The sequence below is a fragment of the Drosophila ficusphila genome, unplaced genomic scaffold (assembly GCF_018152265.1).
Source record: "Drosophila ficusphila isolate 14025-0441.05 unplaced genomic scaffold, ASM1815226v1 contig_855, whole genome shotgun sequence".
Lineage (NCBI taxonomy): Eukaryota > Metazoa > Arthropoda > Insecta > Diptera > Drosophilidae > Drosophila > Drosophila ficusphila.
In genome coordinates, this window is record NW_025064807.1 from 1,681,099 (window position 1) to 1,708,242 (window position 27,144).

At 40.8% G+C, this 27,144-nt stretch overlaps 7 protein-coding genes across 15 annotated transcripts in view; 4 read left to right on the top strand and 3 right to left on the bottom strand.

Annotated features, from left to right (window-relative positions):
- LOC108100033 (1-phosphatidylinositol 3-phosphate 5-kinase) overlaps positions 1 to 1,805 on the top strand; it is a 68,269-nt gene extending 66,464 nt beyond the window's left edge. For all 5 annotated transcript variants that reach the window (XM_017203754.2, XM_017203758.2, XM_017203753.2 and 2 more), the window contains exon 7: positions 416 to 1,805. In XM_017203754.2, the coding sequence (XP_017059243.2) occupies positions 416 to 865 (450 nt within the window). In that variant the 3' untranslated portion in view covers positions 866 to 1,805. The remainder of the gene's footprint in view (positions 1 to 415) is intronic.
- A 1,603-nt stretch (positions 1,806 to 3,408) lies between these two features.
- Positions 3,409 to 4,202, bottom strand: LOC108100005 (deoxyuridine 5'-triphosphate nucleotidohydrolase). The gene has a single exon (XM_017203707.2). The coding sequence runs from the start codon at positions 4,127 to 4,129 to the stop codon at positions 3,563 to 3,565; it is 567 nt and encodes a 188-aa protein (XP_017059196.1). The 5' UTR covers positions 4,130 to 4,202; the 3' UTR covers positions 3,409 to 3,562.
- A 128-nt stretch (positions 4,203 to 4,330) lies between these two features.
- On the top strand, positions 4,331 to 5,586 carry LOC108100057 (probable protein arginine N-methyltransferase 6). Its single transcript, XM_017203789.1, has 2 exons — positions 4,331 to 4,456; positions 4,517 to 5,586. Exons 1-2 carry the CDS (start codon positions 4,418 to 4,420, stop codon positions 5,501 to 5,503), a joined length of 1,026 nt encoding a protein of 341 aa, XP_017059278.1. The 5' UTR covers positions 4,331 to 4,417; the 3' UTR covers positions 5,504 to 5,586.
- Positions 5,521 to 10,760, bottom strand: LOC108100056 (nuclear pore complex protein Nup154). Its single transcript, XM_017203788.2, has 12 exons — positions 10,492 to 10,760; positions 10,272 to 10,434; positions 9,719 to 10,212; positions 9,489 to 9,661; positions 8,453 to 9,414; positions 8,159 to 8,395; positions 7,882 to 8,043; positions 7,274 to 7,820; positions 6,562 to 7,081; positions 6,031 to 6,497; positions 5,844 to 5,966; positions 5,521 to 5,780 (listed from the first exon to the last, which is right to left on the bottom strand). The coding sequence occupies exons 1-12, from the start codon at positions 10,588 to 10,590 to the stop codon at positions 5,648 to 5,650; spliced, it is 4,080 nt and encodes a 1,359-aa protein (XP_017059277.1). The 5' UTR covers positions 10,591 to 10,760; the 3' UTR covers positions 5,521 to 5,647.
- A 357-nt stretch (positions 10,761 to 11,117) lies between these two features.
- LOC108100058 (60S ribosomal protein L9) lies at positions 11,118 to 12,635 on the top strand. Its single transcript, XM_017203790.1, has 3 exons — positions 11,118 to 11,252; positions 11,511 to 11,761; positions 12,239 to 12,635. The coding sequence occupies exons 2-3, from the start codon at positions 11,521 to 11,523 to the stop codon at positions 12,568 to 12,570; spliced, it is 573 nt and encodes a 190-aa protein (XP_017059279.1). The 5' UTR covers positions 11,118 to 11,252; positions 11,511 to 11,520; the 3' UTR covers positions 12,571 to 12,635.
- A 1,097-nt stretch (positions 12,636 to 13,732) lies between these two features.
- Positions 13,733 to 18,586, top strand: LOC108100024 (protein aubergine). The gene is made up of 9 exons (XM_017203735.2): positions 13,733 to 13,905; positions 15,408 to 15,537; positions 15,602 to 16,095; positions 16,157 to 16,349; positions 16,420 to 16,547; positions 16,609 to 16,763; positions 16,822 to 17,211; positions 17,268 to 17,378; positions 17,438 to 18,586. Exons 1-9 carry the CDS (start codon positions 13,813 to 13,815, stop codon positions 18,336 to 18,338), a joined length of 2,595 nt encoding a protein of 864 aa, XP_017059224.1. The 5' UTR covers positions 13,733 to 13,812; the 3' UTR covers positions 18,339 to 18,586.
- LOC108100023 (tubulin polyglutamylase TTLL4) lies at positions 18,564 to 26,862 on the bottom strand. Of its 5 annotated transcripts, none has more exons than XM_017203732.2 (12): positions 26,659 to 26,862; positions 26,401 to 26,588; positions 25,507 to 26,185; positions 24,426 to 25,243; positions 23,955 to 24,305; positions 23,547 to 23,904; positions 23,228 to 23,352; positions 22,729 to 23,168; positions 22,497 to 22,667; positions 22,154 to 22,432; positions 18,834 to 18,924; positions 18,564 to 18,766 (listed from the first exon to the last, which is right to left on the bottom strand). In XM_017203732.2, the coding sequence occupies exons 3-11, from the start codon at positions 26,100 to 26,102 to the stop codon at positions 18,859 to 18,861; spliced, it is 3,204 nt and encodes a 1,067-aa protein (XP_017059221.1). In that variant the 5' UTR covers positions 26,103 to 26,185; positions 26,401 to 26,588; positions 26,659 to 26,862; the 3' UTR covers positions 18,564 to 18,766; positions 18,834 to 18,858. The 5 variants fall into 5 exon arrangements, with proteins under 5 accessions (XP_017059221.1, XP_017059219.1, XP_017059220.1 ...); XM_017203730.2 differs by having other exon boundaries at positions 25,507 to 26,211; XM_017203731.2 differs by having other exon boundaries at positions 25,507 to 26,211; positions 26,401 to 26,591.
- Between the last annotated feature and the right edge of the window lie 282 nt (positions 26,863 to 27,144).

Here is a 27,144-nt window from a genome sequence, read left to right on the forward strand (position 1 = left end):
GTTTTCTGGTATCCACTGAAAAATTTCGAATAAGACCAACGATTTAGGATTAAAATTAGTTTTAGGGAATAATTTGTGATAATGCTGGACAAGTTTTTAATGAATTCAAATTCAAACCAAAAATCCAAAGTACTTAAAGAACATAAATATTGATACATATGTGTTTTTCCGATTACTAAAAATCTTTGGTCATAAAAATTAAATTGTTAGTTAAATTGTTATTTTAGATCAACTCATTAAATATGAAAATGTCTATCATATATTTCCCCCATATTTAATTTACCCATTAAAAATCCTATTTGAACCCATTAGGAATCACTGTGCAAGTGGTGCATGGTGCACGGTGCACATAAATCTGCCGTTTCTTCGCGAAGACTCCCCACTAATTCTCTCTTCGACTCTCTTCCCGTTGCAGTCGTTCCGCGATCAGTCGATCGATGGCACTGGCCTGCCGCTCTTAACCGAGGACCATTTGGTTAACTCGCTGGGCATGAAGTTGGGGCCGGCTCTCAAGCTGCGCTCCATATTGGCGAAGAAATTGGGCGGGCCGTGCCCGTGTGTTGCATGCGTTGCGCAGGCGCAACAAATGCTGGCACTGCAAACGGGTGGGGCAGCAACAGCAGCAGCAGCAGCAACACCAGCAGCAGTAGCAGCATCAGCAGCAACAGCAGGAGCAACAACTACTACTAGTTGCAGCATCAAGTCGGAGATCTTTAATGGCGGCAGCAACGGCAGCAGCATCAGCAGCAGTGGCAACAGCAATCAGGGCAGCGATATTGCAGCTACGCCAGCAACAGCCAGCTCGCCCAGCAGCAACATGTTGCTGCCAGTATTGCCGTGCAGCAATCTCCACGACGCCAGCTAGTTATCAGCGGTCCACATAAAAATATTTATGCTAAATATTATATATTGCATTTCAACTGCAACAATTGCTGTACCAAATGAGAAACACACACACACACATAACACTGAAGAAAATCGGATTGGAGAGAACACAACCTACTGTATAAATTAAACAATAAACATGTAATTTAATGGCTAGCTAAAGTTGTAAACTTTAAGTGACAACAACAATAATCGCAAAGTCTTCCATTTGCACAAACACAAATCATATTTGTATAACATTAATCAATTTATTAGTCAATTTAAAGAGAGAGTTTTCGTTTTACGTACTTAAGTGCAAAGCGCAATTTGCATTGATTTTATTTATTTCTATGACTTTTTCGTTTTTAACTGCTAGTCAGTAAATATATATTTAATAGAATTCCGCTAAATGTGAAGCAAACTTAAAAATTTAATTTTATTGTTTTGCTAATCGATGTAAAAGGCTATTTATTTTTATATATATCCTACGATACGGCAAAAATTGTTGAAACCCCGCCCCAATGCTTTTTTCAAATTTTATTAATTTATATTTAATTTTCTGCGGCCATGCACAGAGGAATTCAAAATTCAACTTTTAGAACTATGCATCCTTTTAAGAGCTCCAAGACTTGAAAAACACACACCACACACCTACACACACACACACAAATGAAAACAACAAGCAAATAGAGAACGTATTTTATAGCTGCATTGTACATATTGTTTATTTAATTAGTTGTAAGTCATTTAGAGAGAAACAAAAGCAAAAAAAAAACATTTTCTAATACCTAGGCCGTATGCAATGAACTTAAAGAAACAGAAGCATATTTCTACACAATAGGCATGAAAATGAACTTGATTTATTATATACATTTAATGAACTATAGCTATTTTTCACAAGCTAAAGCAAATAAATTATACCAGTTATCATACAAACAAAAGCAAAGGCGGTAGCAAGTTGCGGGTTGTGGATTGCGGGTTGCGGGTTGCAAGTATCCAGTTGCCAGTTGCTAGTTAGCAGTTGCAAGTGGCGAATTGCAATCTCTTTCTGGGGCGTTATGGGCACGCGGCTGACCTCCGGACCGCTCGATGCGTCGCGGGTCAAGCGGAACCGTTGCGCCAAAAGGCAACCAAGGATGGCTGCAAAACAATTAAAAGCACGCAGCGCACCTCCAGCGTCTAATTACAAATTGGAGTCATTGAATTTATTAAAATCGGCCGCGTAAATTGTGCAGCAATGCACTTGAGACACGCGAGCTGATATTGTGGGCCATCGGCGCTTCTTGGCTCTCATTACTCGGTCATAACTCACTGCGCCCGTCCGGTTCAAGTATCTGCATAAGCCTATCCCTCTATCCTCTAAGCAGCCCACAAGAGCCACTCGCTCGACCCGCTCTGCTTTTTTAAAAAGCATAATTGCTGCATGTCTGTGCAGCAACTTCTTTACTCGAGATGCGAAAAGGTTGCACTGACCGTTGCAAGTAAGTGGTTCCGCAATATAGAATATAATTATCCTCAAGTTCTTTCCGATCTTTTTTCTACAGTCTTAAAATCTTTCGACATTCTTAAAAGAGGGTAAATAATAATAATAATATTAACATAATAACAATGCACCTTAGTGTTTCAATAGATTTTGTTTTAAAAATGTTTATGTTTTGCTATAGATTTTAGTAAATTGGGTGCAGATCACCTAATTGACAGCTGTACTTCTGCAGAATATTTTGACTAATTTAAAATATTTGGAGTTTTAAAGTGTTAAATATTTTATATTTAAATAAGTGTTAAATATTTTAAAGATTATAAATCTCTGTATCTGCATTTTAAAATTTATAATTTTGGCGTATATTTTGAAATTTTTCAAGTACACCGTAATTATTATATTCTTGTTGCATACTTTTGTACAGGGTCGAACCAAAATATGTTAAAACTGTTATTAGGGAAGTATTCAGTTTGCGCTTTAAATTATGCAAGGTAATTTCATATTTGCTTTTGATCTTGATTTGACAGACGCCTATTGTTGCTCATATTTCTTGCAAAACATTTCAATGCTCCTTTTAATGGGAGTAATATAATCACGGTTGCCAGATTTGGCTCTTTTGAGCCAAAACTGGCTCTTTTTTTTCTCTTTGGCTCTTTGGCCCATTTTTATTGAATTTGGCTCTTTTTTGCTAATAGCGATACAAAATATTTTAAATTTAAAAAAAAAAAGAATTCATTTTTTTATTAATGCATTTTTTTGTTGTGCAATTATAAAAGTGATTAATGTCTGAAATCTAAAAGCGCCAGATCGAAACTAAATTGTTCCGCTGGTATGGTAGCTCTGAACATATGCCAGAATGACTTAAATTACCAAGTAATCCTTAGTTTCATTGCAGAAAAATGTGTTGTGATGTTTTTGTTTATTTTTTGTATATGACTTTTTTATGATAAAAGTTAAAAAAAATAATAAATAAAAATTTGGCTCTTTTTTATTCAAATTGGCTCATTTTTTATCTTTTTTGAATATAATGTACATATATCACAAAATTACAAAAAAAAACATGATTTGTTGTTGGTTAAGTATCAGGCTTTATTTAACATGGTTTAATGATTTCATTTAAACATACGGGAATGAAACTTTTGTCTTATGGACATGAAGGCCTTAGGATGTGTGGCCTCAAAGGGCGATGTGTGCTTAACAATATTAAGATTCGCTCTCCTACGTGGCAATGGGAGCAGGAGCAGCAGCCTCCGGCTCGGCAGCCTTCTCCCCATTGCCATTTTGAGCCTTGGCCGCCGGCAGATCTTTGACTCCGGTGGACCCGAAACCTCCCTCGCCGCGTTCGGTGTCCTCCAGTTTGTCGACCAGCTCGAGTTCCGGATGAAAGATGCGCTCGCAGATGAACTGGGCAATGCGATCCCCGCGCTTCACCTCGAACTCCACGTCCGAGTGGTTGAACAACACGACACCAAGGTTGCCGCGGTAATCCTCATCGACCACGCCGGCGCCCACATCGATGAAGTTCTTAACGGCGAGTCCGGACCGTGGAGCCACCCGGCCGTACGAACCCTCCGGAACCTGGACCTGCAGATCGGTCTTCACGATGGCCTTTCCTCGAGCAGGAACCACCAAATCGTAGGCGCTACGCAGGTCAACTCCTGCCGCTTTGGCGGATCCCCGCACCGGTTCCAGTGCATTTTCAGTCAGCTTGGCGAATCGCAGGACACACTTGTCGATCTTCATCTTCTTGGCAGCTGGAATATCCTCGAAATCAGGCGATGGCATCTGGAGCAGAGTGTTTTTTAACAGAGTGAACAAAGCTCAAACTATTCCTTTTACCTATTCGCGAAAAATGGCGGGGAGAAAGCGTCCATGGCGCAATCGAAATCGTTATCATAGAACTTTTACAAAATGGTATTTTTTCATATTTACCACTATGGCGATAGAATCGCCAAAAATATTATTAAACTATCGATAGAGATATTATCGACGGTCACACTATTCTCAGCACGTTGTTTTGAATAATCCACCTGATCTGCTTCGCTTATGTTTTTATTAATATAATCTACTGCCATGTCAAATACCTATTTTGATGAGTATGAAAACTTGGAGGTGAGTTCCATAAAGTTAGGCTCCATGAACATCCACAGCTGATATTAACTAAACCTTTAGATCCACGAGCTGATGCTAAAGGATCGACCTCGACAGGAAGCCTACTACAATGCGATTTTGGGAAACAAGGATTTGTTCAAGGACAAAATCGTGATGGATGTGGGCGCCGGCACTGGAATTCTATCCGCATTTTGCGCAAAAGCAGGAGCCCGCTTAGTCTATGCCATTGAGGCTTCAAATGTGGCCACCAAAGTCGCACTGGATTTGATAGAAGATAATGGACTAACAAATGTAGTGAAGGTGATTCAGTCAAGGATCGAGGAGTTCACACTGCCTGCCCATGCGGAAAAGGTGGACATCATAGTGTCCGAGTGGATGGGCTTCTATCTGCTTCACGAGGGCATGTTGGACTCGGTTCTTCTTGCCCGAGACAAGTTCCTTAAGGAGGACGGACTTCTGTTTCCCAGCGAGTGCACCATCTTTGTGGCTCCCTGCTCAGTGCCGTCGCTTTTTGACGATTGGCACAATGTGGATGGCATCAAAATGGACACTTTTGCCAGAAAATTGCGAATCCAAAAGTCAGCCAGGCCTGAGATAACGCATCTAAATCCGCAAGACCTTCTCCACGAGGGCGTCGTCTTTCATTGGATGAATCTACTGGACGTTCAGCCCAACGAACTGGACAGCATCCAATTTAAGGAGGTGGTGACGGCACAGAAGGCGGGAAAACACCAAGGCTTCTGCATTTGGTTCGATGTACGATTTCCTGGCGAGGATTCAGTGCTGAGCACATCCCCGACCTCTCCACCAACGCATTGGAAGCAGTGTGTAGTCGTCCTGCCCGAGGAATCCTGCGAGACCCTGGAGGAGAAGTCACCAATAGCCTTTCAAATTACCATGAAGCGCAGTGCGGCCGATATGCGTAAATACAACCTGGAGGTGGATCTGCTTGATCCCAACACCGAGGAGCACCCAGTGCCGTGCTCCTGCCATATGACCAAATGCATTCTTACCGAAGCTCACCTTAAAATGATGGACACCTCATAAGATAATGACAATCAAACTGTGGGGGAATCAATTTATTTAACATTTTTAATACAAATACAATAATATATCTCAGTCAAACTTAACTTCTAGTCCGGCATTTTCAAATTCATTAAAATAATTACTTAAAACAGCCGCAAAGGGGCATTAAACCAATAATCGCTGCAGCCGACTTTGAAGTTCCTTGAGCGAATGTTGAAGACGATTGGTATCGGGTTTTTGGTAGCATATATTCAAGCAGCCGGCCACTATGTCCTGAGCCTTGCCAATAATTCTCCTCCTGCAAAGTCAACATTGATTAAAATTAATCGTAAGCACTTAGGTTTTATTATTTTTAACTTACTTTGAGCGATACCAAATGGATTGTGCGTTGTCTGCGAGGAGGGAGACTACTCGAATGGCTGATTGGATCAAATGCCATTCGTTTCCCTCATTTGCCCAAACTCGTTCGTTCATTGAAATCATCCTAGAAAGAAGTATTTGATTGGTTGCTCTTAAAAATATTTAAGGTAAGTTTTGCATGTACAAACCTCGAGTAATATTCCAGTAGCAGTTCAACATCCAGATTCATATTCACCAGTTTCTCCGGCACAATTCCTTCCGGCAATCGCAGTTGGCAGGCTTTAATTTCCAGCTCTCTAATGAGAAAGGCAAAGGGAAAACAGGCTCCCGATTCGCCATACTCTCGCACTAAGAGTTCGATTTTCGTGAACAACCTGTTGCTGCGTTCTTGAGTTGAGCCCGGCTCATCTACCACGCTATTGATTATGTTACCCCAGACCGACTCAATCAGAAGCGGGTCGTTGTGATGGGAGCAGTTCAAGATGGACAATTGACACTCCCAGAGGTCGAAGGGCTCCGCAAAGTGTTGATAGAGCTGTGTGATATCGTACAACGCGTAATTCAACTCCTTTACTGCCGTGGCAGCCTCCAGTTTACTGCGAGCCAACTCCGTCATGGCGCCAAGCACAGACTTTTGAACTCGAGCTATGTCCAGCTAAATAAAGCAAAACGTATTTGAAATACTATCCACAATAGGTAAATTAATTCCTTATTCCTACCTTGTCCTCCAGCTCTTTCAGAAATATGCCATTGGTTATCGAGGAGCCAACATTTCCATTTCGCATACACATAACAGCACGCACCAAATACTCGATGCGCTGCTCCAGAGTTATGTTTTCACTGCGCGTCATCGCCAGATTTTCCAATATGTGGGCTGCCTGGGAGTGATGACCATTCTTTTCGTAGTACTTCCACAACAAATCTATTAGGACCACGTTCTCTCCATTCCGAGTCACACTGCGACGCAAGAATTCTCCCAGCGATGGCTCGACCACGTCCAAAAGCTCACTGAGCATGTCGTGGGCGAGCAGCCATTCGTAGAGTGTCACATGGATGAGAGGATCCTTCACGCGCAGGGTTTGGGACACGATTTTCGGAATGGTTTGTTTAGCGTCCGGAGTTTTTCCTGCACTTTTCAGTTGACCAGGTGATTGTGTTTGGTCCTGAATGTTGGACTTGTTGCATGCAGTCTGGTAAATATGGTCCAGCATAAGTTGCACTTCTTTGTAGTAGGTCATTCTGTAGACAAAAATATAGATTGTTAAAACAAAAAAATTTAAACATAAATAAACATAAATAAATATAAATAAAAATATAAAAAAAATGTAAATATTTTGTAACAAAAATGAGGGGAATATTCATAATTAATAATCTTTAAAAGTAAATCTTCATATTTATACTCATATAAATACCTTTATTGGTTTAACTCACCTTGTGGCGAAACAAGTGTAACCCTCGCGGTCTTCCGGCGGTTCCCCATTATTGTAGAAGTGAACTCCAACCTCCTCTGGATCGCTTTTTGAGGCACACACGGCCGAAAGCTCGATCACGCCCTCGTAGAAGTCGGCGGAAATGAACTGCTGGCAAATACTATGCAGTGGCAATGTGGGAGCAGCTTCCTTGCACATTAGCAGGGTGGTGCGCAGCTTTTGCTCCTTTTCGGTGGGCGAAGTGCAATTCTTTGCGTTCATTAACAACTCGGTGGCTTTGTATGTTACATCGTCCTCATGCCTGTACAGATTCGGGCAGTTTTCACGCAAGTTCATGGAAACTTCCGACACTCCCGCCTTATCCTTGAGGTAGAGGTTAATCAGTGAGATGATTAGGAATGCGCAGACCTCGGAACGTGTGAGAAGAAGATCGCGGAAGGTACAGCATTTCAGCATCTTCTGATGTTCTGGACTGAGTTGCAGGCATATCAGTTGAAAGGAGTGTGAGTTAAGAATGCTCCAAAGAGATATAACCTCACAAGCGTGTTCTAATCAAAGATGAAGATTAATTGACAATATGATTTTAATAAGTACTACAACTTTACTTACTGACAAAGAAGTTAAGAGCGGAAAGCGATCGTTTTTCTTCGACTTGAGCTTGCTCGGCCAAAACACGCTGCTCAGGCATCGGCAAGAGAGTGTTGCTCATCATTATGGTGTTGTACGAATTGGTTCTTTCCAAATGAGGATCAAACGACACTCGGGTAGATGCTGCAAAAGAGGACAGAATTTAAGCTCATCAAGTTACTATCAATGGTCAATGCTCAATTTTAAAGATAAATTAAATTACATTTCGCAAAAGTACTCTAAAATTATAGCCACTTACAGGAAATATCGTGCACAGAATGCACTTCCAGGAAACTGCGCAGAGATCGTAGATCGTTTTGAAGGAGGGCACAATCTCTATGACTTAAGTTGGAGCAGAAGTGCTCATTTACGCATCGCATTTGCCAAATTGAACGCAACATCCGGGAGACATACAAGTACAATCCGTCGTGTTTGGCCGAAAACACAATCTGTGAATTCTCATTGCTAACCGTCTGCGAAGGCTGCACATTTCCAACTGAAAAGTACGATATGATTGAAAACATTTAACACTGTTTGCAGCAGTTTTACATACTTGGACTGATAGGCTGATTGAAGTGTTGTCCCGCATAGCCCACCGGACTGTTTGCCGGCGAATTCGGCATCGGCGTGGACATAAACATTGGCTGACGCTCTCTGCCGGTCGCCGTATTCGGACCCAGTGTTTGATTCGCCAAATTGCGGTTACTGGCGTTGAGGAACTTTTGATGCGGGAAGCACGGCTCACCGCCGTACAACATAAACGCCTGGGTGGCCCACAGAGCGATCTCGGAGCCACGAAGTTTCTCCGAAGTGGCCAACAACAGAGCGGTGACACACGCCTCTCGCTGATTCTGCGACTGGAAGAACATCTTCACCTCCTCGTGGTGCGGGCCATTACAGGATACGAGGATCTGCCTGAGTACATCGACCATTTTGAGCAGCTCTATGATGTGTGTGCCCTGATTGGTAAGCAGCGCTACTTTCCGAGAATGGCGGGCACTGTTCAGAGGAGACTTTAAAGGCGGCTTCGATTCATGCACTTCAGCCAAGCCCCAGACCACTCCATCCAAGCTCTCCAGCGCCGTCGACTCCACCAGGTAAGTGAAGTTGACCGACGGCGCCGAACTGACTGACCAGAGCAGATCCTGCTCCTGCTGCTGCGTGGTGATCATCAGCATAGTGCCCTCCGTATAGTGGGCGGCGTGCACCTGCTTTGGCTTGTTGGTGCTGGCATTTGGTGTGTAGCCGGGCGGGAGACGCACATGCAACAGGTACAGTCCCTTCGGGGAGTCCGCTCCTGGTAATGGCTGCGTTGCCGTCTGGCCAAATCCCGTGCTATCGGGCTGTGTGCAAGGTGCTGCTGGACTGAATTGCTGCTGCACATTTAACGAAGTTGTGGAGAAATACAGCCGAACTCCACACTGCGTCACAGCCACGAGATGTAAATTTCCAGCATCATCGGCATTTAGGGGGCAGATGGCTTTGACACTTTTGAATATGGAAGGGTCCACAGTTCTGGAAATGTACAAAGGGCGGTAATGATTTGTTTTTATTAAAATTATTTGTAAATTAATGGAAATTGAACTTACGTGATTAGACTAACTGCTTGATTTGTAATATCGCTTTGGGTGATCCTCCCCAGCCGTCGTGCATTGTTGTAGTCCGTGCTAATGTCCCAGGCTTCGATTGAACCCTTTTCCGTAAGTACGTAGAGTAGTTTTCGGCTGTTATCAATCTCTATGCGCTCGATAGGATCAACTTCCTGCAAGAAATCGCACAGAGTTAGAATGCACTTTTATACAATTTTGCTAATAATTACCGAAAAAACTTTAAGGAAGCTGGGAACCATGTAGGAGACCAGCCCCTGGGAGAGGTTTATCTTCTTGCAGCGCTTGCCAAACCAACTGGACTCGGCCTGATAGAAAATCTCATAGAGGCAGCCATCGCGACCGCCCAAAAATATACGGCCGTCGTCCGTCCCCTTAATGACGCTAATTGAGACATTGTCGGTGCCGATCACGAAAATCGTTCTGTTCATCAGCTGCATTTCTTTGTGCGAGCCCTCTCCAAAGGTTACCCCCAGCACAATGACCTCGATCGGCGTCGTGAGGAGAAGAAGGTACTTCACGTCCTGGACAAACACTCCAGCTTTTGGCTTCACCAGACCCACGCTTACTATCAAGTGACTCAGTCCATCGTAGTAGGCAACATCCCGCGTCTGATCGTAGGTCCAGATGTAGATCTCCGAATCAATAGTCAGCCAGGCGCGACCAATTTCCGGAAACAGGCCCATGGTGCAGTGGCATTTCATGTCTGCAAGGCAGGAGAATATTTATAAGGACAAGGAGTACCACGTTGCAAGGTATACCCACGCTTAAAGTGCTCCAGGATCTCGTTGGGAATGGCCGACTTGGTCACCGTTCGCAGTTGTTGTAGGTTATGTGTTTCGTCCGATTTCAGGAACGACAGGCTCTGGTAATCGTAGTCATTGAGCCCACTCATGGTGGCGCGTCCATGTTGGCTAACACCAGTTAGCTGTGGAGAAAACAATCCTTAGAAACGCTCGAAGCCGTGATAACCGAGAGAACTCACCTCCAGAAGACCCGGCTTATTTCTGTCCAGATTGTCATGCCATTCCAGCATACTTCCCGCCGTCAGAAAAAAGTCGGGCTGTGCTTGCGGAGCAGTCATTGTGTGGAACTATGTTAGATGGGAGTAACTCGGTGCGGAACAAATCGCTTAAAGTTGACGAAAACAAATATTTATGGAGGGAAACTAATCTGCAATTTTTGGCCGGCTGATGCTGATGATACCCACGCTCCCGCCTTCGTTCCAATGGGTGCGAAAGAACAAGCGATAGTGTGTTGTCTAACCCTTATGCGGTGCATGGGGCTTACAAAAGCGCCACCAACGGAAGGAACCTGAACCCAAACGAATTGGCAGTTATTTTCGTCTACCAGAAGCAGTCCAATTAAAATTCGACAACGTTATTCCAAACGGGTAAGCATAGGACAATCTTTTTGCAAACGGTTTTAGTGAACGCTTTTGCCTTCGTTCAAATAAGTGCGAAATAAACAGCAATAGTGTGTTGTCTAACCCACTAACATGTGCGCCTAACAGCACCCAGCATCACGTTAACAGCACGCCGACGGCACATGGCGCTCGAATTTAGGAAATTTTCTGTGCCTGAGGCGGCCACACTAAATTTCCCTTCTTTTCTTTTCCCGTTTCCGGTGAGTGCGTTCCGCGTTTTATTTTTGTTAAAAAATTAACCCAAAATATCTTCAATTCGACTCTTTGCAGCGAGGAGTCCATCCAGAATTTGTCTCATACAAACGACGGACTAACGGAGTGTAAGTTTTGTGTCAAAAAGTGTCGAAACATCGAATCGAATGACTTACCAAAATGGAAGTTGGAAGTGTGGCACTGTGAATGGGACAGTCGCCTTTCTGTGCCGCATCGTTTATGATAAATACATGATCTACGTACGAATAAAAGCTATAAGAAGCATTTAGTAAATCAGTCGATTCACTGTTTCTAATGTGCTTTTGACCCAAGAGCCAAAAAAAACTTTTAAACGAACAATACTAATAAGTTGTTTTTACCGACAGTGTCATCAAAATGCGTACCATTAATTCCAACCAGTGCGTGAAAATCCCCAAGGATATCAAGGCCTCAGTGAAGGCCCGTGTGGTGACCATCACCGGCACCCGCGGAACCCTGAAGCGCAGCTTCAAGCACTTGGCCCTGGACATGTACATGCCCGACAAGCGCACCCTGAAGGTGGAGAAGTGGTTCGGTACCAAGAAGGAGTTGGCCGCCGTGCGCACCGTCTGCAGTCACATCGAGAACATGATCAAGGGTGCGTATTAATATTGGGAAGCCAGAAGTCACTCTGTGTGTGGGCCAGAAAGCCAGTATAGCAAAGCTTTTGTATTAAGATTGGGCTCCATAACAATGATTTACGGAGAATCAAAACAAAAATACGGTTTGAAGACCCACGAAAATACTACTTCAGTTCAACAATTGCCGGCGACTATAAGTTACTGCTCACCAAAAAAAAACCCTTCGGCTTATTGAGAGCAGCTACTCACATAGCGAAACTTTTTTGAAAAAAAGATTTGTTTGAGCTTTACTTATTCCAATTTTTTACGGCTTTAAGTGTAGGTCGAACTTCAAAACCATCTTGCGGCATTTGATTTTACTACCATTACCTAAAGTCTTTTATAGAGACGTCAATTGTGTAATGGCTAAATTAAAGAAAATCAAGAGAAGACTTATTTATCCTGCCAGGAATTTGCGCACCAATACTAATTTTAACTCATTTTTCTATCCCCAGGAGTCACGTTCGGCTTCCAGTACAAGATGCGCGCCGTGTACGCCCATTTCCCCATCAACTGTGTCACCTCCCAGAACAACACGGTCATCGAGATCCGTAACTTCTTGGGCGAGAAGTACATCCGTCGTGTGGAAATGGCTCCCGGCGTCACCGTTGTCAACTCGACTGCCCAAAAGGACGAGCTCATCGTGGAGGGAAACGACATCGAGTCGGTCTCCGGATCTGCCGCCCTCATCCAGCAGTCGACTACCGTTAAGAACAAGGATATCCGTAAATTCCTTGACGGTCTGTACGTGTCCGAGAAGACGACCGTTGTGAAGCTAGAGTCTTAGACTTTTATAATGTGTTTCAACCTAAAATGTTAATAAAATACCAACGGCCGAAACTTTCAATAAGAGATAAAAGTGTTTGAAATCAAACGGTGCAACACCCACATAACAATAAACGACAAAGAACAGTACAAAAAAACTAAATGCCTAATGCACAAATCAAACCGCAGCTAAATAGTAAGTACACATATGGAAATGTGAAAATATCTAGTTGGTAAATGAAACTGTAGAAAAAAACCATTTTATTAACTCAAAAAACTATGGCAAATCTCATTTGAGCCGATTAATCATTGATTAAGTTTAAAAAAAAGAAAAAAAGGAAGCTACCTTCGGCGAGCCCAACCTTTTAGTTCCCTTGCAGCCATCACAATTGTTGAACAAAATGCATAAAGGTTAAACAACACAGAAGTAATGACGAACTGGTCTCCCGACTCATCCGGGAAAGCCATATGGCTTCAACCTAGGCTGCGAACGGGGACACAGCGTCGGATTTTCGCAACTAAGACTCAAGACATGGATTGTCCCAAAATTTACATTATAAGCTTAGGGAACAGTTATACTAAAATATTTAAAATAAACTTAAACTATCGAAATTGTAGCATACGTTTGAAGGTAATACAAAATGTGCTTTCTCACAGGAAAACAGGAATGCGTTTCTTGGTGTTTCTTGGCTGTGTAAATTTTCCATAAAAATATGTGGCATACTTTGGAAGAATTGGAAGATCTTATTGCCCGGTATTTCAAAGTGAGGTTTGGTTATGTATAATGGCCTTGACCAAAAAAATTTGAACATATTTTTGGGAGCAGAAAAACTAATTTTATATTATCCTGTGCATGAGTGTAAAATGTTATATTTTGGGTTTTAGATAAACTAAAATTAATATCGAAATATGCACTTATGTCGGTTTTCAAAGTTTAAAAATCCCGCATAAGTTCGATCGACTATTGGGTCAGTTACGGATAAAACTGGTTCACGAACTCGCTTAGGGAGGACGATTGCAAGGGTGCCCTCGCTAGGGCTTGGAGGCTGTATTGGTTATGTGGAAAAACATTAAATATCGAATAATTTCAAAGACCGATACTTTTTGAGACTTATGATTTTGCAAAGCTAAAAGTCAAAAAAAAATCGAATTCAAAGGTGCCAATCGGTTTCTTTCCTTTTCTTTCTTTTTTCTTTTCCTTCGAAGCGAGAGGTCGTTAAGTTCACAGTGAAGCTAAAAGAAGAATTTTAAAGTTTAAAAAAGTATGAATTTGCCACCTAATGCTGGAACTGCTCGTGGAAGAGGACGCGGGTTAAAGCGTAATGAGGAAGCCAACCGCGGCTTGGCTCCGCAACGGGTAAGAGTTTAAAAAATATATTTGTACATTATGTATTACCTCGTTTTTCGAAGTTTTTCTTTGAAATGCTATGAAATTTCTTCTTAAAAAAGGGTATTATTTCTCACGTAAAAACTCCAATTTATCTAATCTTTCCAACCACAACTTGAAAAGTAAAGGATATCACAACTTTTTGTCAGTTAATTAATGTTTTTTATTTGCCACAACTTTATTGCATTTCATCATTATGCAAGGATGAGCTTTGCTTTTCTTACGCATACACACGTACATACATTTCTTTTTGATCATTCATGAATAGACGCGCATTTTGTGTATTTGAATATGAACCATTGAATATGAACATATATGTATGTACAACCATAAAATGTCGGTGTGTTCATACTCCATATAAACAGACGGAAAACTCTAATTTCACACGTGCATTCAAGAACAAATTAAAACAAGTTCGTAATGTTCAATAATTAAAATTATTGAAAACTTGCACTTTATTTCTTATCATGCTTCTTTAAAAACAACTTTTACAGTACAGATTGTAAGTTATGCATAAAAATGTTTAAAATGAAAACCTTTACAATTTTGTCTGCTATAATTGTGCATTGTTGTATTTCTTGGAATGAATCTCTAAAACTTCCTCAGTATTAGTGCGGTTCACTTTTTAGCAAAAGCACATTTTATACATACATACATATGAATGCATTTGTTTGTTTTTGTAAAAATATCTTTGCGCTGGTGAAAAAAGATTATACGGACCAAAAACACGAATCATAAGAAGCAACAAAAAAAAAAAATGGTTTTGCTGAACTGCTCTTTTTGAATGTGTTAATTTACAAAGAAAACTAGATAGAAGAAGGTCGTTTAAAGTGTATTGTGAAACGTCACATGGTAGGAAATGGAATCGAAACATCTATAAACGGTTGTTTGTTTTTGGTTTTTTATTTTACGATTTTTTTTTAAAGAAAATTAGGGTTAGTTTGGCACATGATACAAGGTAGTCCACTCGGCTTGCCGAAGTCGTTCGGGTTTGGTCCCTTATTTTCCTTGTGCGTGCCTGCTTGTATGTAGCCGTTTCACTCACACTTCCTTGTCAAAGCTAAAATTAGGGGACTATGGATTTTCCCGAGTGGACTACCTTGTATAATTGTATCATGGCGCATCCATTTTGTTTTTTTTTTTGAAGCTGTTTTCGGTTATTTAAGCGTTCTATTCCAATGAAAAAAAAAAACCACAAAGGCCAGTTATGGAAGGCGGACACATTTCGTTGATGCCGTTTTGCACCGCAAGCCTAGTATGCAGATCGAAAAAACATGAAGTTCAGCTATGAGATTGAGCAAGAGGCAAATATGTATATAAAGAACTGTGCTTCTCATATTCTGTTTGAAACCCGACTACCTTGTATAATTGTAACATGGTTTGGCATGTAAAATCTTTACAAATCTTTTATATATTTACTTAGTCCAAAATCGAATAAATACCTTAAACCTTACTTAAATGTATAATTGTAGGACCATTCATCGCATTCTTCTCAATCTGGACGAAACGAAGCCCCTGGAGTTCAGGGAGCCGCCAGTCAAGTTCCAGCAAGTGGAGGTTTGCCGACCAAGTCGAGAGAGGTTGAAGTTCAAAGCGGGGAAGGCAAGTGCTTTTTAAATCTGTATATGTCTGTTCTGTATTCTGAAAGTGCTCTTAATTCGACAAGGTGATCCTCGTGGCTCTGTTCGCGGTCGTCGATTAATTACGGACGTGGTTCACTCTCGTCCTCCGGGACTTGCCACCAAAAATGGCGTGTCTGGAACCAAAGTAGCTGTGCAGACCAACTACTTTAAGGTTTTAAAACGCCCAAACTGGACCATCTACCAGTACCGCGTTGATTTTGTGCCCGATGTCGACAATACACGCTTACGCCGTGCTTTTCTAAACGAACATCGAGGCCTTTTGGGTGGCTATATATTTGATGGAACCATACTTTTTTGCACAAAGCAATTTCAAGCTGTGCAAAACAGCGCCTATGTTCTGGAACTTTTGACAAAGAGCCGCGCTGGGGAAAACATTGAAGTCAAAATTAGGGCTGCTGGCTCGGTGGACGCTACTGACAACCAGCAGCTCCAAGTTCTTAATCTCATTCTGCGTAGAGCCATGGAGGGCTTGAACTTGCAACTGGTATCGCGCAATTATTTCGATCCACAAGCAAAGGTTTGCCACTAAAAATAACACTTATAAATAATTAGGGATAATAATTGAATATATTAAATAGATTAACTTGGAAAACTACCGCATGGAACTCTGGCCCGGTTATCAGACCTCGATTCGTCAGCACGAAAGTGATATATTGCTTTGTGCCGAAATTGCCCACAAGGTGATGAGAACAGACACTCTGTACAACATTTTATCCGAATCCATGCGAGACAATGACGACGGTTATCGCACCTTTCAACGTGAAGTAATAGGTAAGTTTACTAAATTGGCAAATCTATGCTTATAAAGTCCCCAATGGAATTCCCTTTTAACTAAATAAAGGCATGGTGGTACTGACGGATTACAACAACAAAACCTATCGCGTTGACGATGTTGACTTCGAATCGTCTCCATTATCGAAATTTAATACAAAGGAGGGCGACATAACTTATGTCGACTACTATAAAAAGGTAAATAATGATTAAAAAGAAGGGCTTAGATCTTTTTTCTAAAATATATAATTTTTTACAGAGGTACAACATAACAATCAGAGATTTTAAGCAGCCTCTGCTTGTGTCTCGTCCCACCGAGAAAAATATTCGTGGGGGCGTGGATCAGCTTATCATGCTGATTCCCGAACTGGCTCGGGCTACAGGAATGACCGATGCAATGCGCGCCAACTTCCGGTATGTTGAAAGGGGAGCTTAATTTCTTAAACGCAAGTTAATATCTTTGCACGATCAGATTGATGAAGGCCATGAGCGAGCATACCAGACTGACTCCGGATCGCAGGATTGAGCGGCTGCGCGTCTTTAATAAGCGTTTAAAGTCCAGCAAGGAGAGCACCGATACCCTTAAGTCCTGGAATATCGAACTGGACTCAGCCTTGGTAGAGATTCCGGGACGTGTACTTTTGCCGGAGAAAGTCGTGTTTGGACAGAACAGAACCTATCTATGCGACAATCGCGCCGATTGGACCCATGAGGTCCGCAAGCAAGCGATGTTCAGTCACGTGGACATCAAACGGTGGTATGTGATCACTCCGAGTCGGAATTTGCGCGAGACCCAGGAGTTTGTGAAGATGTGCATCCGGGCAGCCAACGGCATGAAAATGTGTATTTCCGAGCCGCTCTAGTATGTGATGCCAAACTATTTGTGACTATTTTGACTTAATTTGCTGATCTTTCTAGTGATGAAATCAGGGACGATCGCAATGGCACCTACTCCCAATCGATCGACAACGCGGTGGCTAAAGATCCGCAGATCATAATGGTTGTGATGAAGACCCAAAATGAAGAAAAGTACGTCTAGTTTTGTTGACAACACAAAAGATTAAACTATCCTTTCCCTTTGCCTACAGATATAGTGTCATTAAGAAACGCACCTGTGTGGACAGGCCGGTGCCATCGCAGGTGGTTACTCTAAGGGTGATTGCCCCGCGGCCAGAGAAGTCGGCTGGCCTCTTGTCGATTGCCACAAAGGTGGTGATCCAGATGAACGCCAAGCTGACGGGAGCTCCCTGGATGATCGAGCTCCCGTTGCGCGGCTTGATGACCGTCGGCTTCGATGTCTGCCACTCATCGAAAAATAAGAACAAGTCCTACGGAGCCCTTGTGGCCACCATGGACATGAAGTGCTCGACCCGCTACTTCTCCTCGGTGACCGAGCATATGAAGGGCCAAGAATTGTCCGACCAGATGTCATTGAACATGACCTGTGCCCTTAAGGCCTACCGCGAACATCATGGCACCTTGCCAGATCGCATCCTCTTTTACCGCGACGGAGTTGGCGATGGCCAGCTTCATCAGGTGGTTAACACTGAGGTCAAGTTCCTGAAAGCTAAACTGGACGAAATCTACAAGTCTGCCGGCAAGGAGCAGGGTTGTCGCATGGCATTCATCGTCGTGTCCAAGCGCATCAACACGCGTTACTTCGTGAACCAGCGCAATCCACGTCCAGGAACTGTGGTGGATGATGTTATCACCTTGCCGGAGCGTTACGACTTCTTCCTGGTGTCGCAGGCTGTTCAGCAGGGAACGGTGTCGCCCACCAGCTACAACGTAATAGCCGACAACCTTGGACTGAACGCCGATAAGCTGCAAATCCTGACGTACAAGATGACGCACATGTACTACAATATTTCGGGAACCATCCGAGTTCCCGCTGTGTGCCAATATGCCCACAAGTTGGCCTTCCTCGTGGCCGAAAGTATTAACCGTGCACCTTCAGCCGGTCTGGAGAACCAGTTGTACTTCTTGTAAGTCATCCATTTACAAGAAGTACAGCCAGTTGTACTTCTTGTAAATGGACTTACAAGAAGTACAACTGGTTGCATCAATTTTACTGTAACCATTTAATGACATGATTTTTATCACAAAGAATTGATAAATCAATAAATGCACTTTTGTTATTATATCTACCGAAAAAATATGTTTTGCTTTCTGTAAAAGGTTAGAATTGAATAATTTAATAAAAACGCTCAAGAATTAGTTAACATTTAATTTAATAATTCACTGTATAACTTTTACTAAATATATTAGTATTACATATCAATTTCAATGGTTGCTGAACACGTGCAGTACCGTTGCAATCCTAATATTATATTTAAAAATCAAAGATATGCTGCAGGCCAAACAGAGCGCTCATCAGTATAAAAATGTTGTTTCTGACGGAATTTTTAGGTCTAGGTCTAGTAAAAGAAGAGAAAAGAGTTGTTAATACTCTCTTTAAGAGTTGATTTTCATTGATTGGCTTACCTGGTGAAAAACTGAAAATGCAGAGTTAGGATTCATTTTCATCTCTTGTAGTTTTTGGCGTCGCTAGGGTCACACCTTCATCGTTCGAGTCCTAAAGTCAAAATTAAGCATTAAATACGAGTTTCTACACACTTTTCAAGTATGGAATAATTGGGAATAATATACTATCGGATAACCGAAGCTCGAAACCAACTGTATGCAAAACTATAAAAGCCAATTACAAAAAGAAATTGAAATTTCGACCAGTGCATAGTTCACAGCCATGCAGGACTTGAAAAGTAGCAAGCAAGGGGAAAAACTATAAGAGGGTCTAGGTACAATAAAGTGTACATTTGTACACTCAAAAATAATTGTTTACCTAAGCCATTAAAAAATCACTCAATACCCTTATAAAAAAAAATTGGTTATGTAGACCATATTTAATATATAATATAACTGTAGAGAATTTTTTTAAATTGAATGCTTAATACAAACATTATAGTTATCTCTGTTTAACAATTATCTACAAAATCAAAATAAAATGTTATTATGGGTTTTATGACTATGTTTTTTATAAAAGACAAGTACTTACCATTTCAAAAAAAATATTTTTAAAATATCAAATTGTTATTGCTTACAATTAGCACCCTAAGCCGTTCTTTAAGCTACAGATTAATAACGAGTTTTGTTTAATAGTAAAATTTGTCTGAGTGTGTGGTAATTCTAGTAGTAAAAGTAAACATTATTTATAAAAAAAAATTGTTTTCCTATGTCCCTTGATTTATGTAAATTAACGAATTTTAGATCACTTAAACAATATTACCTTGCAAGTTTAATTTTCAATATACATTTTACATTGAAAATCTCAAACTTCAACTTAACCTAATTAAAAAAATAGCTATAATGGTCAAATGATCAAATAAATACAAAAATAATATAAATACAAAAGATATTTATATTTACTTTATAACGTAAATCGTGAATTTATTAAACTTTATTAAAGTTGTATTTTGTAAACACCTCATTTATTTGGGTTTTAAATGATTGGCAGTTTACTATTATCAATTAATTACAACGTATTTACTGATTTAGAAATTACTAAGAATTATATAATATGTTCAGTTGTAGCAATAACACTATTCCAATCTATTATAAAAAACCAGATCACAATTTAGTTACGAATTATGCAATTTTGGTAATGTCCCAACAGAGTACATTTTGATTTAAATATTTGATTAACCTATTTACAAATACATCTGAATTTTTTAATAGTAAATATCAAATATATACATATGTTATTAAGACTAAGGTAATTGCACTAACAATAACAATAATGACTACCAATAATATGATGGCAGCGACTGTCACTTTAAAATCCATCTCATAAACTTGATGAAGTAATCCTGCAAATTTACAATTACACCAAAACATATTGATTTAATTTGCATTAACGAGTAGACAATTTTTGACTATTTTTATGTTTAAAAGAAAAAGGATTACATTGCCATGATTTGCTAGGAATTAAAGTTAAAAGATGGACTGGATAAATACAAAAAAAAAACATAATTCTCAGAAAATTGTGTGCAAAGAAAATAATGACCATTCTTGAATAAAACTATAATGTTGTTTTCTTGTTTAAGCATTAAAATAAAAACTTAAAGCAGCATGAATAGCACTTAAATGTGTTATGCTTAAAAAAGTTTGATCAAAAAGGGATTACAAAACTAAAGAATGTGTATAGTATATAGCACTATTGTTGAGTCTAAAGTAAATGGACAGGAAAATAAAACATATGTATTTTTTTTATAAATATAATTTCTAAATAATACTAAAATCCACGTGAATCTAGTACTCGTATATCTTATTGTCTTATTATGATTTATAGTTTTTGTACAAAAGGCACTAAGAAAAATGTAAAATTAAAAATACCCATAATGGCTTAAATCAAATTAACTGAAAAACATATGCTAATGGAGTTGGTTGGGATTTGTTTGTGACAACAAAAATATACTCAGTTAGAACCAAAATTAAAAAAAAGTCGAGAATAAAAGTAAAAAGAATTTTTAAATTTCATATTTATAAATTGTTTTTTTTTTCTTAGAACAATATAATTTTGTCATACGGGTAATATTGGTGGTCTTTGGCAACAAAGACATGTTATTAATTAAATAAGTAAAGAGCGTCTTCATGAGCTATATTAAAAATCAAACGAGATCAAAATGAAGACGAGATAACCTTATAGCTTGATGGTTTTACGCAAATATTAGCTGAAATCATACACTACTTTCGCTATGGAATAAGTTCTTCAGGTTCATTTATTTTTGCGATGGTCCGTTATTGAAAATTTACATTTACAAGTATGCCTTTTTAAAATGCTGTGGTGATAGATTTGAGGTCAGCGTTGGAAAAGCTAGTTATGGACAGCCGTTTGAGTTGAATATCTTTAAATAAAACCCACCTGACGTTGAAAGAAATTCTTTTTCTGGACTCAGGTGTAAGGAGTATGCAGTGTGATCACCTTCAATATACTTGATACACAAATACAATAAAAAGAAATTATAGTGATGGTAACGTTGAACAAAAAAACTCAAGAAGGCAACACTATTCAATACTTATGGATTCGGTGAACTGTTTTTTTAAGATTCTATGAGAACATTTTCATTACATAAAAAACATCTCCATTTATAACTAAGTATGGGGCCTGTCGGCCAAAGAGAACATCACTATTTGACCATCCCTCTACTTTTAAACTTCATTTAAGCTTCGTTATTTACCTATGCATTACTGGTAACGAAAACAAAAGATTTTTACGTTATGTTATTTAACCGGTAGAGATGACAAATACACTTTGTTGTCCTGGATATATTTCAAATAAAGACAATACGATGTTATAACAAGCTTACTGGTTTTCTTCTAGCTACTAATATTCGAGATTTTAGTTTACGACGACTCTGCGTGGTTAACAGATAAAACTTACGATGGCAAAGAGCACGGCACCGCCAAAAGAACGATTGTATAAATCTCCAACAGCCCTCAAAATTTAACAAAAGTCGAGAATTTATGAATATTTTAACTGATTTTTAGGACAGTTTTTGTTGTGTATAAAATTATTATGTAATTAAGGGCAATACTTAGTGTACACATAGAAAACAGTGCAATAAGCACTCAATAAAAAAAATGTAAATTATTCATTGTAAACATAAGTTGATAACCAAATTAGGAACATTTTGAAAAATTCATGAACATCCTGACCTATCGAAAACTTGTTGTTTTATAAATTACGATTCATTTAAATGGGTCTTGTGAAAAGCTTCTGCGCCATTGACGAATAGTTTTCTCACCTTTTTGGCTGGAGGTGTTGGGACTTGAAGATGATATTTATTTTGACAATAGTCGCGCAACAACGCAATGCCCTCCGTACGATTGTTAGCGTAGCGGGATTCCCAGGCATCCAAAAGGCGGTTGTAATACCGCGGACTGTCGTTGTATTTAAGGTACTTATGGGTTTGATCTGTAGGAAAGATACGCTCCAAGGGTGCACAGCGCGCTAGTTCATCCTCGGCTATGATAAGGCACCGCACATCATCGGGAGTTAGATTATTCAAGATCGCATTAACATACTATAAAAAATGTATTTTCATTAAATTTTCATTAAGAACATACATATTTGATTTTGAAACGTACCTCGTTGCGATCCTCCATTGATTTTCTTGTGAAAGTGTTATGTTTGACCTTCTCTTCGCGAGACAAATAGTTAATGTAAAGCCGTTTATCGTAGCACATCTGTGTGCCAGGAGGAAAGGAAAATTCAGCAGCCAGTTCTTTTTGCTTATCCAAAGACAGTTTTGGAGGTACCTAATAAAATATACTTCTCCTGAGAACTAGCACAAATTAAAAAACGCATAGTATTACTTACGTTGTACAGTGCCGTGTTGAGAACGCCCTGCACTAAAGGCGCTTTAACATGGGCATCTAAAGGCAGTTCCGAGTGTAAGCTGGGCGATATATTCACTTCCAAGAGCCAAGGAACCAGATCCGAATCCAAAATTACATCAAAGCCAAACAGCTCGAAGCAGCTGTATTTGGATTCCACGTTTGCTCTTATCATGCTGTTAATGCCATTCTCGCCAGCGAGAATTGTTCGAAGGACCAAACTCCGGAGAGCTTCCCACAGACAATCGGTTCGAACTCCACGGTTGGCCAAATACGTCCACAGAGACTTGATGGTCCACTTGTGCCCGTGGCAGGCATTGACATCTTCGTTTTTCGAATAGTTTGAAGAGAACTTGTTTATGCTGTAGTTGGTTAAGTGCATACAGCGATCGTTTAAAGTGTCCGTCTTAGCACTGTACTTCACTGCAAATGAGATACTTGGTTTTTAAAGTTCACATGAGGGTGAAATAGTGACTACTTACCAGAAGCAAAACGCGCCAAGCCGTTGTGATACATAAAAACTCTCAAGGGGTTAACTGAAGTAACGAGGACATAAAGTCGCAAGTCAAATTTACTTCCATTTATAAGAAGTGGACGTTCAATGTACCTGAAAGAGAAGGAAATAAAATATTTACCAGACTTTCATTTATTGAAACTTAAGTAAAAGAACATTAACAAGGAGTTCACAATTTTTAAACACCATGTAATATGCATTTTAAGGCATTCGATAAAATACTTTTTTATGCAGAAGAAATTAAAGATATAGCTAAATTCCTTACTTAATAACTCAAAACAACTTACTTTTGCACGATAAGCGGCCTTCTCTTAGGGATCTGACCCCACCGGTTAATAACTCTAATACCAGCACCCCGAGCACTTGCGGGTGGCTTGATAATCCACTTAGTATTCCGCTGGGCATACTTCGGCCAATGCCTGCGCAATGCACCCAGATCATTGGGGATGATGTATGTGCGCGGCATAAATCCAAACTCCTTGTTGCTGTGCTTACCCATCTGCCTTTGCAGATTCTTCCAGCAAGAATCCTTGCGTCCAATGCGAAATGAGCCAGGTAAGTGGTTGATTTTTTGATATGATCGAATGGCTTTAAAGCACGGCGACTTTAGGTGCTTGCCCCACACGCCCATCCAATCGTTGGTTTCTGCAGGAAAATCGCAATGAATGAAAGTCTGGTTATTTTTACCAACTCACTCTTCAACATTCGCATCCCGCTGTTGGCCAGAATGAGACGAACAACCTTTGGCATTATATTGGTGATGCGCCACTTGAGCACTCGATGAAGATCCGGTGGCACGCGTGGGCCTTTCTTTGTGTTCGACGAGAAGGACAAATAGGGAGGCACGTAGGGAAACAGACTGGGCACCAGGAGGGAGTCCGGGTTTTTAAGATCATCCTCAGACGATTGAGACGACAGAAAGCTGGGTGTGCTTTGAGGTGATGAAAATCGATCCGTGGAATGCGTTAGCTTGTAGGCATGGGCACGATAACCATCCTCGGTGTCCGACAGCACACTTGCCGTGTCGCTTTCGTCGAAATTCGAAACTGTGCAAAACAAAAGGTGAAATTAAAAAAAAAAATTGCATTACTGTTGATTGCAAAGGTTTTATTAAATTAGTTATAAATGTCCAGAAGGACAAAGAGACTTCAAACAACTATACTTACGATTGTCGAGGTCATCGTCTTCGTCAAAGTCATCGTTGCGATCAAAGTCAATGGCATTACGATGCTCGTCGGATTTCAGGTCCGGCTCTAGCAATATAACCGTTTGTCCCTCGTCGCCGCCACCAAGTGACCTGGAGTTCTGCTGCTTCATACTGACCCGCTGGCTGGCAAACTGTTGTTTGCGTCCCATCCGAGGACTTTGCGTGCTGTACAGCAGGACTCGGTGAACCGTGGGCGTTTGTTTCTTGGCGGACACGGCTCCACCTTTGGCCCTCTTGGGCGTCATCGGTAAGCGGGGCACCGGCTGATCCGTTGTCTTTCGCATAACCTTTAATTCATTATTGTTGTTATTAATTAGAGTATCGCCCGAATTATCCTGTGCCGTGTTTTCAGACACTCGATAATAGCGCCGATGGACCGGTTCGAGTCCGTTTTCGATGGCAACTGCATTGTCGTAAACGTCCTTGATATCCCGGTAGTCCTCGTCGTTTCCGGGCTCTCCCCAGCCATTGTCCAAATAATCATCTTCCAAATCATTGCTCGGTAACTTCTCCTTTAGCACTTGCTTCTCATATTTCGGACTCTGCCAGTTCCTGTCCTCGGAAATGTTCCTTCGGCCAATTATGACGGTGTCATCAACCTCTCGCGAATCCCGGCGACTGGCGCTGGATTTTTGGAACTTACTCATTGGCAGTTTGCGGCTATTGGCAACGGCAAGCGTGGAGTTAGACACTTTCTCCGCTCCACGATTGTAAAAGTATGAAAAATAGTGCTGATAGTGCTGGTTAGTCGTCTGATACTGGACCGGCCGTTCCGAGCTGAAAAACGAGAACAGAACGCCGTTGAAATTAAACTGGCTAACAAAGGTTTATGTTTTTGTTTACACATCTATGTTCAATGAGTGTCTGTGGGTATATATGTATTTATATGTACTCGCAACTAGAGTCTTGTGTGGTATCTATCGGTTTGTAGTAGTTTTTCCAAACACAACATCAACAAAATACGTGTGTGTGCGTGTACTGGAGGTATGTAGTTTTTCAACAAGCAGGACAAGTAACAAAAATGCAATTTAAAAAATTACAGTATGTTATCCCAGGTTGGCTCTGGTGACTGGGAATTGACGGCCCGATATCGGTCCGGACTATTGTCCAGATAATCAGCGGAACCACGTCCCACTCGGGCTTTTCGTTTCTTAAGCTCCGGATCGAAGTAAACGATGTGTGGCTGCAGCAACATCTGTTCCTTTTCGGCGGCATATTGCCTTGTCACTTTATACTGCTGACCATTGGAATGATGAAGGTCGTCGGATCGCCGAACCGCCTGGTAGACGTACTCGCAGCTCTTGTTGCCAGCTATTCGCTGACTGACCAGGGAATGTTGGCCAAATGCATCGGCGTAGAGTGAGGAATCCGGCGCCGAATTGGCCGCCGATGGATGGTAGCTCGATCTGGCTGCTTGCTTGGTGGGAATTCGCTTCGACGGCAGATTGTGGTTCTGGTTAGGTACTTGATTCTGATTAAAGTTCTGACGACTGCTCCACGCGGGGCCGATCAGGTTGCAGTTATCGAGGTTGTAGTAGCAGAGCGAATTGTCCGCATTGCCGTAACGTGGTGCAGTGGCTCCATTGTTGTTCAGACTGTTGCTGGCGGGGATATTATAGCCGCTGTTGTTACGCATGTCAGGTGGTCCTGGTCACCCAGTAATCATATATAGTGGTACAGTGGGTGGTACTAAGCTCGTTCTGTGATCTCTGATCTCCGCTAAACCCGCAAAAAAAGAGAGAAGCCTAAGAAGAGGTTTATATGCTGTGAATGATTTCTGATCGTTAGATTGCGGATGCGGATTAACCATAATCTGGTGAATAGAGAGAAGCCAGAATGCACGATGCATGCACTCTGACAGTGAATATACATTATATATTAACGGCCCCCTTTCGTGACACTCCATAAACCAGGTCAAATGTACAAAAACTTACTTGCCTCGCGATTTGTGACCTTTACTTTGTTGCTGCAGGAAGGATTTGACAGGCGAACGGAGCAGAATTGCGGTGGCGGTGGTATCTCAAGCGCAGGACTCCCAAAATCTAGGTCACTGGCACTTGTCGTCAGCTCGGTGTAATTACATTGCCAGCACAAAAAACAGCGCCATGTAAATGAAGCAAAACTACTGAAAAAACGAAGTATCCTGTGTTTACGAAACAATGTATTTGTGTAATTGTGCAAAACATACCCACCTACGATATAACTAATAGCAAATGCACAATTTCGTCTACAATTATTTGGCTTATAAAGTAGTTTCCAGTTCCACGTTTGTACTGAAATTCTTAAATTTTTACTAAAACTTTTCACAGCCTACGACAACAAAAAACTAAACTACTGGATTTTTTGTTTTTTTGAAGAATGTCCATGTGCACAGTTTGGAGCTGACAGCGTGAGCAATTCTAAGCAATTTCAGACGATAGTTATCGATTGCGAAAGTAGTCGATAGATCTTTAGGGGAATTCCCTAACAAATGATAGGTGAAATAATATTTTTAAGACATTTTACGTCTTACTCTCTTATTTTTCGTAATCACCGACTAGTTAGTTGGTTTTTGGTTGGTTATTGGGTCAAAGATATTGGTTAAATATAAAGTTTTTTACAAGCACGTGTTTCTTTTAAGAGACTAGAACGTAATTTACACATTTTGGCATTTTTTTGAGTGGGGAAAATAAGTACTT

Excerpts from the sequence above, each read along its gene's own strand:
- LOC108100005 (XM_017203707.2), bottom strand. The coding sequence starts at position 4,129 with ATGCCATCGCCTGATTTCGAGGATATTCCAGCTGCCAAGAAGATGAAG.
- LOC108100023 (XM_017203732.2), bottom strand. The coding sequence starts at position 26,102 with ATGCGTAACAACAGCGGCTATAATATCCCCGCCAGCAACAGTCTGAAC. Across the intron at positions 24,306-24,425 it reads AGACGATGACCTCGACAATC|TTTCGAATTTCGACGAAAGC; the intron begins GTAAGTATAGTT and ends TGTTTTGCACAG. Across the intron at positions 23,353-23,546 it reads AGGCCGCTTATCGTGCAAAA|GTACATTGAACGTCCACTTC; the intron begins GTAAGTTGTTTT and ends CTTCTCTTTCAG.
- LOC108100058 (XM_017203790.1), top strand. The coding sequence starts at position 11,521 with ATGCGTACCATTAATTCCAACCAGTGCGTGAAAATCCCCAAGGATATC. Across the intron at positions 11,762-12,238 it reads CATCGAGAACATGATCAAGG|GAGTCACGTTCGGCTTCCAG; the intron begins GTGCGTATTAAT and ends TTCTATCCCCAG.
- LOC108100024 (XM_017203735.2), top strand. The coding sequence starts at position 13,813 with ATGAATTTGCCACCTAATGCTGGAACTGCTCGTGGAAGAGGACGCGGG. Across the intron at positions 15,538-15,601 it reads TGAAGTTCAAAGCGGGGAAG|GTGATCCTCGTGGCTCTGTT; the intron begins GCAAGTGCTTTT and ends TAATTCGACAAG. Across the intron at positions 16,764-16,821 it reads GCAATGCGCGCCAACTTCCG|ATTGATGAAGGCCATGAGCG; the intron begins GTATGTTGAAAG and ends TTGCACGATCAG.
- LOC108100056 (XM_017203788.2), bottom strand. The coding sequence starts at position 10,590 with ATGACTGCTCCGCAAGCACAGCCCGACTTTTTTCTGACGGCGGGAAGT. Across the intron at positions 10,213-10,271 it reads GATCCTGGAGCACTTTAAGC|ACATGAAATGCCACTGCACC; the intron begins GTGGGTATACCT and ends CCTGCCTTGCAG. Across the intron at positions 8,044-8,158 it reads TTCTGTGCACGATATTTCCT|CATCTACCCGAGTGTCGTTT; the intron begins GTAAGTGGCTAT and ends CCTCTTTTGCAG.
- LOC108100057 (XM_017203789.1), top strand. The coding sequence starts at position 4,418 with ATGTCAAATACCTATTTTGATGAGTATGAAAACTTGGAG. Across the intron at positions 4,457-4,516 it reads ATGAGTATGAAAACTTGGAG|ATCCACGAGCTGATGCTAAA; the intron begins GTGAGTTCCATA and ends CTAAACCTTTAG.